The following is a 9,827-nucleotide window of genomic DNA, read 5'->3' as shown; positions in this document are numbered from 1 at the left end:
CAGCCTCACCTAAATACCTATAAGGCTACGGTCCCTGAGGGGAGAGTGGCTAAAGGGTGGCTGAAGCAAAGGTGCCAGAAAAGCTCTTTAAAACTATATGGAAAGGCTGGAGAGATGGCTTAGTTCTTAAGTGCACTGGCTGCTCTTTCAGAGGACTCGGGTTTAATTTCCAGCAACCACATGGAAGCTCACAACCATCTGCAATTTAAGTTCTAGGGGATCTGATACCCTCTGTAGGCTTCTGCAAGCACCAGACACACATTGTACATTGAAATCCATGTGGATAAAATACTCAGACACAAAATAAAAATAAGTATTAAGACCTCTGGCACTTAAACTTGGCCTCTGGATCAAATGGCATTTATTGATAAGGTAGCTTAGTTTGCCAGTTGTTCGTAGGGCATAGACCTTTTCGTATTTTTTTTTTTTTATTGATTGTCTCTATACAGCCAGGAATGACCATTACTACCTCATTTTTCCTACACTGCTCTTATCTACAAACAAACCCACGTCCTAGCCTACATTCAATTTAATACAGCCAAAGTTTTGACACAAGATGCCATACTGTCATCTGCAAATGTGTTGGACTACAGTCACATTTATCCTATGAAGTGCATGGCCCACAGTCCTCAGGTTAGACATGCCTGGAACTGATGTTTGTCTGATTGCCTTGTTTTCTCCCATCATAAGATAAGACTCCCTGAGACAATGTGGCTGTTCCAGAAGCCATCAGACACTAGACCTATTATCAAGCCCTGGAGAGTCACACAGCTGGGTGCTGGCTTCAATGAGAATAAGTGTGTTTTCTAGAAATGGCATTTTTTCAGGCCTAGAGACATCTAGAGAATATAGTCATAGACTGTGTTTGCCCCGTTCCTCCTAATGGTAGAATTTGATTTCATTTCTGGGAAGATGGCTTGTCCAAAGGAAGCAAGACCACATTATGCGTAGGACACACACATCTTAAGACACATGGGCGACTGTCAAAGTGTGATATCAGAGCAAGACTACTTCCCCGCAGTCTGGTGTATCATTAGCAAGCATTTTGAACAACCTAGGAGTCTTCTCCCCTGTGCTGGCCTTCTAAAGTAAGTACATGATTGGTCAATCAATCACCCAAGCACCAAATTTGGCCTGGGTATCTTTTAAATAAGACCGTAGGTGGAAGAGTGTGAGGACTAGAAGGTAAATAGGCCTTGATTATGGGAGTAACAGGTATAGATGTGACTAAGGGAGGGGCGGGGGTTCTCAGCTGTCAAATCCAGCTAGAGCTGATGGAAGACATCTGAAGTCTTGCTTGGGAGCTCCAGGGCAGATTTTGCCTTGGGGGGAGGCAGGCGGCTGCTGTATCTGGGCCAAAGCCAGGCGTGCAGGGTTGGTGGCTAGAACTTGGAAGGAATTCTCTTCCGCAGCCCAGGGTTCAGGCTTGGCCCCAGCATGCTGCCTTGCCAAGCTCTGCAGCCTGAGGCCTCACGCATTCCGAGCCCCCACCCCCTCCTCCGCCTCTCCTCTGGGCTCGCCCCATCCCTTGACCCCTTCTCCTCCCCCTACCAGCTGTCCCCTTTCTCCTAAGTGGCGAAACAGTCTGAGCCTGGAAAGAGGCGGCGGCATGCTAGAGGGGGCGTGGTGGGGAAGGGGAGGAGGAGCGGGGGTGAGGGGATAAGGAAGCCCCGACTGGTGCCCCCAGTCACTGCGCGCCTGCTGTGGAGCTGAGTGCCACCTTGCTGTTGAAATCTCTGCACCCCTTCCGGCTCTGCCTGCTCCTTTGCCTGCTTGCTTCCCCTCGCTCAGGGGGAAAGGTCAACGGCGTCCTGGAGCCTCCGTGTCACTCTCTAACAGCCATGAACTGCAGCGAGAGCCAACGCCTGCAAACCGTCTTGAACCACCTTCTGCTGGAGCTGCACCATCGGGGCAATGCCAGCGGCTTGGGCATCGGCCCCGGCCCGAGCATGGGCATGGGGGTCGTACCTGACCCTTTCGTGGGCCGTGAGGTGACCAGCGCCAAGGGCAATGATGCTTATTTCTATATACTACTCATCATGATCTTCTACGCCTGCATAGCCGGAGGCCTCATCCTGGCCTACACCCGCTCCCGCAAGCTGGTTGAGGCCAAGGATGAGCCACCCCTGGCCTGTGTCGCCCAGCAGGAATGGGTCCCCTCCGCCGGTGCATCCGCTGACCCGGAGAACGGTCAGGGCTTGCTGGCTGAGGGCGGCCACCAGTTCGCACCGGGGGCGCTGCCTGCGCTGGCTCAGGGCGCTGAGCGGGTCTAGATCCACTGCCCACTTCATTTTGTTTATCTCTGGGCCTGGCTCCCGCGCTTTTACTGCCCTTCCAGAGCTTGCTTTACCCGAGGCCCAGACGATGAGGAGAGGTCAGAACCCTTCAAGGCAAGGTCCTGGAAGGAGAAGCCACTGCCTTACTCACACCTGACCATTTTTTCTCTTCCCTCCCTTCCATGCCTGCACCCCTACCCCACACATCCAACTGAATTAAATTGCCTCTGCTCTCTTGTCTTCAGCCAGCCCCAACACCATGCTCCAGCCTTCTCGGAACAGAATCCAGCACGTCCAACACTTGGCACTGGATTTGAAGCAACGAAGTCTAGCAGAACTCTCCGGGCCGTCTAACTGGCAACTGTTCCAGGGGCTGCCAAGGACTGCTCCCTCTGCACAGCTAACAGGGTTAGCCATCACTGCCAGGCCGGCTGCAGCAGCTCCGGCTTTCTGTTGCCTTGGGGACAGAGACAAAGAACATGAAGAAACCCCAGACATCTTTTTCTTCCCTCTCTCTTCAGCAGGCTATTAGGGAGACGCTATTGTGGCATAGAAAGGACTGAAGGGGAGGGAAGGTTCAATGGGAAAGAAAGATCTATGGTCCCACGGGTATGGTGTTCTTGTCTCTCTGTTCCCCTAATTGTCATCCCAAAGGCCTGAGTATTAGTAATTTGGACATCTGGCTTGGATAATCATTATTGGTGGCTTAGCCTTAATGATTCCAAATGCTTCTCTTATATTGATTCAGTTATTACTGCAGTGTGTGCTTCATCCAACATGAGGCTCAGCCATGCCCAGCTCTGTAACCCTGGGGAATGTCACAGGCAGGTAATAAAGGTTGTTAAACAAGAACTCAAGACTCCTGTCTCAAAGATCCCAGCCTTGAGAGCCAGTACTGGATAGACAAAGACCAGTTTATTTTTCATTTGGAAAATGACGTCTGGGACTTGGGTGCCTGTGACATCTATATTTATTATAGGCCAAATATGATAGGTGTGGGGCTGGGGCAAGGGAAAGAACAGTATCTAGAGTCCCGGCTACTGAGGGTATTGAGGCACAAAAGTCACTGGAACCCATATGAGTTCAAGGCCTGTATGGGCAACATAGTGAAGATGTTTCTATGTTTGAATGGATTTTAAAATGTATTTCAGAAGTTACAACTCTTTTGTCACCTCTTCCCCTTTTTTCTTAGTTCTTCATCACTTAAATATAACAATGGTCATTAAGGATTTTCTACCTTCTTTGTGTGGTTTTGCAGAATGTGCATTAAAAAAAAACCTTCAAGGCATGGAAGGAGTTGGAGGAAGGGGTGGTGGAGATACAGCGCACACATATAAAACTTTAAATTTAATGTAATTTTTAAAAAGTCTCCGAGTCCCCTAAGTAGTAGCTGTAATCAAAGCTAACTTTTAGAGTTGCCTTTCTAATGAGATGAGATTTACACAATGTAAAATTGTAACCCAGAAGTCAGAAGTGTATGTTTTCATATGAGAGAGTTAAGACAGGGTTTCATTTCACCCTGAACTTACTATTGTAGCCCAGTCTGGCTTTGAACTCATCCTCTTCCTGCACCATTATACCTGGCTGTAGAAGTAAATATATAAGGCTCATTCTCCTTCCTTCCAGGTTATCAGAAACTTGTATAGGGCTGAAATACTTAAGCCTATGAGGATGGTTTGGACTTCATCAAATATACGTGAAATGACTTCTGAAAAGTCAGCCAGTTTGCTCAAGCACAGCTGACTTCTCAGTAAGATCATGGTAAAACTATAGGAGTCAGTTACATGCATTGATGATCTAGAAGCCTCATTCCAGCCATTGCCCTTGATCTTCCAGATCATCTGGTGTTTGACTGGAGCTATTAATAAGTTAAAGGAACTTACTTTCATTCCCAGGCTCCATTCCTTGAAGCTATGTTGGCATTGCCTCATTAGCCTAAGGTCATCTCTTTTTCTCAAAGGTGGGGGCCTGAGAACTGGGCAGGAGTCCAGGACAATGATCAGAAGAGAGAGGATGCTGCGAAAGCCACTCCATCCATATAGGGAAACCTGAGGAGGCTGTGGAGGAAGGGTAGAGATACAGGCCATGCTGAAGGGCATAGAAGGCAGTCCCCAGTGCTGTGTATTAACTGCAATAGTTCCATTGATTTCTATCACATAGCTGGCCAAAAGGGGTTGTTTTGATAATGAGATGTAATGGCTGCTTTCAGTACTGAAATTTGAGAAGTGTATTTGTGACCATTACCAATAAGTATATACCAATAAGTATATACTGCTGAAAAGAAAAGAAATAAGGTAGACAAAGTTGAAACAATACCCACAAAAAAGTATTCTAATGCCAGCGGTGAAAAACAGTATCATGTCAAGTCAGTGCTAGTTTTAAATACATTTTTAAAACCTTTCACAATGACTTAGGTGTCCTTTAAGAATTACTATACACAGAAGCTGTACAGAAGGCTCTTTTCCAGAATAGTGGACTGGCTAGAGGGAGAGTGACCTGCTTTACTGGTCAGTTGATTTTGTCAAATACTTTCATAGTTGAAAGTTTGTCTCAGGTAAAAACATTTCCCAGAACCTTGGACATTCAGATATTTACCAACCAATGCAGTGTCCATAGCATTGAAGTGATCACGTCACAGTCAACAAAACACAGATGAAAGAAATGCTAGATGGCATGGAGCTCCAGTCATGATAGCACGGCCTCCAATAACATGAGATTACTCTCTAAGTCTGGGAGACTTAGACTAGCCCTTAACTGATCTCAAAGGTGGTAAAGTTTAAAATAAAAATACAAGTGACCAATTTTCATGACACCTAAGCACATCGATCCTCTTTCCATGCAGGTTCAGATCTTTGGTCTGTAACAATAATGCAGTATTAGAGCCATGTTGCCCTGTAACTTGATGTTCTCAACAGAGGAGTCCTAGGCAATGTTTTGACTTACAATGTGCCAAAGTGCTTATGACCAGCAAAGAAATAAACAAAAGCCTTTCTTCCATTACAAGCATCTTTCTGTGTAGTACATTTTGGATTTTTTTAAAAAGAGGGATATAAATGGAGCCTTTCATTTGTTTCCAGTTACCATCTTCCTTTCAATTTGCCATTGCTTTTATAAGCCCATGATCTGCACATAATTTGAATCTGTAAAGAGGAAAGGGCTTGGGCTGCTTTCCAAACACTCTTGCCTGGTGGTTAAAGCAAATGTACTGTGATGTCTTGGAGAGAGGCAGAGGACCAGGAATCCCAAGAATTGGAGTCTAGCCATAGCTTTGCCAATTATCCAGTATTTTTTTTTTTTTTTATCAGAGTGAGCCGCTTCGTCTCGCTGGACTCAGGTCCCCAATAGCGTTGGCAAAATTGAGGATGGAATGAGTTCAAGAATGGGGAATCATTAGGAGAAATACAGCAGCTACAGATGTGTAAATCTTCACTTTATGCTTTCTTTTTTCCTTCTTTACAAAGTAAATGGGGAGGAAATAAAGGAAAGAGAAAATTCTCTACTCTGTAGAATCTACTCAGAATACTCAAAGTACATTGGCAACACCTTACTCAACTAGCAACACCATAGTTCTTTTTTTTTATTATTAATTTATTCTTGTTACATCTCAATGTTTATCCCATCCCTTGTATCCTCCCATTCCTCCCCCCCCCCTTTTCCCATTATTCCCCTCCCCTATGACTGTTCCTGAGGGGGATTACGTCCCCCTATATATTCTCATAGGGTATCAAGTCTCTTCTTGGCTACTTGCTGTCCACTCCTTGGAATATACCCAGAAGATGCTCCAGCACACAACAAGAAAATTTGCTCAACCATGTTCATAGCAGCCTTATTCATAATAGCCAGAACATGGAAACAGCCTAAGTGTCCCTCAGTAGAAGAGTGGATAAAGAAACTGTGGTACATATACACTATGGAACACTACTCAGCTATTAAAAACAAGGAATTCCCGAAATTTGTGGATAAATGGATTGAGCTAGAAATGATCATAATGAGTGAGTTAACCCAGAAGCAGAAAGAATCAAATGGTATATACTCACTTATATCTGCATACTAGCCCAAGGGGCATGTCCCACAAAAGCCTTCACTCAGAGGAAGAACACCATAGTTCTTAGCTCATCTTTCTCATTCTCAAAATCCCAGCTGAGTAGGAAACCCCGCTAACTGTCTCACCACACTACCGTGGCCTTGCAGGCCCAGAATTCCCATTTAAAATGACTATTATACAATATGCACAGTGTTGCACCAGGCACAGGGCCACAGGGGGTAGTAGAGCATAAGGGGAAAAAAGGTAGGATTCAGGGGTAGCTCGCCTCACATTTCCCTGTTGATTTGCCAAGATTACTCTGCTGAGGAAGAAAAATGAAAGAACACATCAACCCCTTTTAGCTGCTGCATTTCTCTTCACTCTTTCCCAAAAGTTTAGGATCTCACTAAAGCCTAAGAGATGGTCTCAAGTAACTGACAGCATCCCTTGGATGTGTGGATCTTGTGACACAGGTAAGAGGAAGAATAGTGTAGAATGCTCTGTGTAGGTAAGAGAACGTGGCTAACGGCTGCCAAGGGCGAACAGATGGGATGAGTCAGCTGTCAGCGTAGGTGATCTTGAACTGCTCACCAAAAATGGCTGTGGTAGAAGAATTTGCATAGCATATTGCCTTTCGGCTCTTCTCTTATTTAACTTGCAGCTTACCCAGTAAAGTGATGAGGTCAAGGTAATACTTTTTCCCCCTTGTTCCTCAGAACAAGACAGCTTACAATTGAGTGTCCTGTCAACTGGGTACTGAGGGATGATGAAGTCACACTCCAAGCTGTGTTCTGTGTCTTTTCCTATGAAGGAAATTCAGCCAGAGCAGACTGGAGGATGCTTCAGATATGCTTTGCACAATTGTGATAAAACACATATTATGCAAACTTTACAATTGTTGTCAAAGAACATTGGCTATGCTGTGCCACACTGCCCTTTTACGTCAGAGAAATAACTGAACTTTGTCATTGTCTCAGATGACCCCCACAGCGGTATTCCAATCTCCTGGGGTGTGAAGAGTGAGTTTGGCATGGGATGAATTATGGGTAAGAAGAATATGACTGAAACTTCTGGCATGCACTCTTTAACCCTCTGTCCACTAAAAGGCTACCTTCACAAACAGGACCCAAGAGTGAGCAAGGAAATATGAGGTTCTGTTACAATTGCAGTCCTAAAGAGGCTAAGCAGCAAGGAGGTCTCAAGGGGAAGATGCATGGAAATCCCTGGGAATGAAAAATAGAATAGACTTTGTGGGTGGACTGGGGTCAGGTGAGGATGGGAAAAGAAGGGATCAGGTGCGGGTGGGGATGGACACGAGAGAGTACTAGGAGAGATTATTGGAATTGGGTGCATTTTTTGTGGCAATGCAGAAACCTAGTGTAATAAAAACTCCCTGGAATCTATGAATGTGACCCTATTTAAGACTCCTAGTAATGGGGTGGGGGCAGTGCAGAGCCTAAAGTGATCATCTTCTGTAACCAGGCAGGGTTTCCTGTGGTAGGGCAGGGACATGAACCCAGCCACAAAACTTTCAACCTGTAATTTGTCCTGGCTCCAAGATGTAATGATGGAGTAATGGTGGCACTTTCACTTGTGGAAGTGGCCAACCAATGATTGGTCTAACTTCAGGCCCACACCAGAGGGAGCCCATACCTGATACTGCCTGGATAGCGAGGAACCAGAGGCTGGATAGCCCAGAGACCTAGGATTGAATCAAACACAACTGGAAAAAAGTCAACGAAATTATTCCTAATTATATTCTGCTACACTCATAAACTGAAGCCTAGACCCATAAGCATCAGAGGCTTCATCCAGCAACTTGTGGGGACAGATGCAGAGACCCACAACCAAACATTATAAGGAGCTTGAGGAACCTCCAGAAGGTGAGGAGGAAGGATTGTAGGAGCCAGAGGGGTCAAGGACACCACCAGAACACCAGACACATAACCAACTAAGCAGGGCTCATAGGGGCTCACCAAGACTGAAGCAACAATCCAAGAGCCTATGTGAGTCTGAGCTAAGTGATCTGCAGATAAGTTATGGTTCTGTAGCTTGGTACTCTTGTAGAACTCCTAACAGTGGGAGTGGGGGCTATCCCTGACTCTTTTGCTGGCTCTTGGGAACCTTTCCCTCCTACTGGTTGCCTTGTCCAGCTTTAATATAAAGGCGGTGCCTAGCTTGATAGTAACTTGTTATGCTTGGTTGATTTCCCTGGGATGCCTGCTCTTTTCTGAAGAAAATGGAATTGGGGAAGAAGGGTGTGTGTGGGGGGGGAGGGACTTGGAGGAGTGGAGGGAGAGGAAACTGCAATTGAGATGTAATATAGGAGAGAAGAATACAAAAACAAAAGAGAAAAGCAATAGGAAGTTGTCCCCCTCAGGGTTATAATAATAAAAATGCCATCATCGTATAGCCTGTACTGAGTCAAGGCCGCAGCCAACTAACAAGTTCTGCTTTGACACAGACACATCTAGATTACTCTCTGTGCTATATCTCAAGGAACTGACACCATCTTTGGAAGGTGGAAAGTTTCCACTACCAATACCATTGGCTGTTTAGTTCAAGAACCTGTCTTTTGACTTTCTTCATTGCCTATTAAAGCAAGAAAAACAGTGCTGTGCATAGAGCATAGGCTATAATCCTACACTATCTGGGGAAAGCCTACGGCTGTCTTTCGCTTGCTAGGCAACATCAGAAAAGTTAATTAACTTTCTAAACTTCTTTTCAAGTTTGTAGAACAAATGTAATAACTCTCCAGGGTTACCATGAAGATTCTATTAACATAATGCCCAGCTCTTGGCAAGAGGTGAATAAGAGTAGCTATGATTTTACTCATCTCTTTCATTTTGGCTTCCAATAGCCCCCTCACTACTACTTCAGAGCCATAAGCCTGAAAGCCATCTCCTGGTTCCAGTTTCCTTATTCCTGCCAGTATAAAAAATGCTAGTTTTACGGAGCTATGGTGGCACACACCTTTAATCCCAGCACTTGGGAGGCAGAGGCAGGCGGATCTCTGTGAGCTCGAGGTCAACCTGGTCTACAGAGTGAGTTCCAGAACAGCCAGGGGAAAACAAAGAAACAACCAGAGAAACCCTGTCTTGAACCCCACCCCCAAATGCTAGCCTTGCCTACTTTGATGAAAACTATCTTCCTCTCTTCCCTCCGGATCTGTTGTCACATTCTTCTGGCCACCATTTGAGTAAAACCCCTCAAGCGAATGGTCTACATTCTGGCTCATTCTTTTCCAGTCTTAGCTCAGTTCATTGCAATTGAGTTTTTTTTTTTTTTTAAATCTCCACTACACATATGAAACTGCTTTATCACAGCCATTAACAATGTGCTTGTTGTCAAGTTTATTGCTTGTCAAGTCACCTTTGTGACTATGTAGTAGCATTTAAAGGAATTGTTTGGTTCTTCCTTGACATTCTCCTCCTGATTTCCATAACATTCCAGTTCCCTAGCAAATCTCTTTCTTCATCGGCTCTTTCCTTCTCAGTCTCATTTGTTGATTCCTTAACCACTTAATA

The 9,827-nt window shown here is 45.2% G+C and overlaps 1 protein-coding gene across 1 annotated transcript; it reads left to right on the top strand.

Moving 5' to 3' along the window:
* The first annotated feature begins 1,710 nt into the window (after nt 1-1,710).
* Nucleotides 1,711-2,604, top strand: Kcne5 (potassium voltage-gated channel subfamily E regulatory subunit 5). Its single transcript, XM_051141995.1, has one exon. The coding sequence runs from the start codon at nt 1,842-1,844 to the stop codon at nt 2,271-2,273; it is 432 nt and encodes a 143-aa protein (XP_050997952.1). The 5' UTR covers nt 1,711-1,841; the 3' UTR covers nt 2,274-2,604.
* Nucleotides 2,605-9,827: the final 7,223 nt, after the last annotated feature.

Source organism: Acomys russatus, chromosome X (genome assembly GCF_903995435.1).
Source record: "Acomys russatus chromosome X, mAcoRus1.1, whole genome shotgun sequence".
Lineage (NCBI taxonomy): Eukaryota > Metazoa > Chordata > Mammalia > Rodentia > Muridae > Acomys > Acomys russatus.
This window is presented reverse-complemented; position numbering and strand designations above follow the sequence as displayed.

Bases quoted from the DNA above. Each gene is read 5' to 3' on its own strand.
- Kcne5 (XM_051141995.1), top strand. From the start codon at position 1,842: ATGAACTGCAGCGAGAGCCAACGCCTGCAAACCGTCTTGAACCACCTT.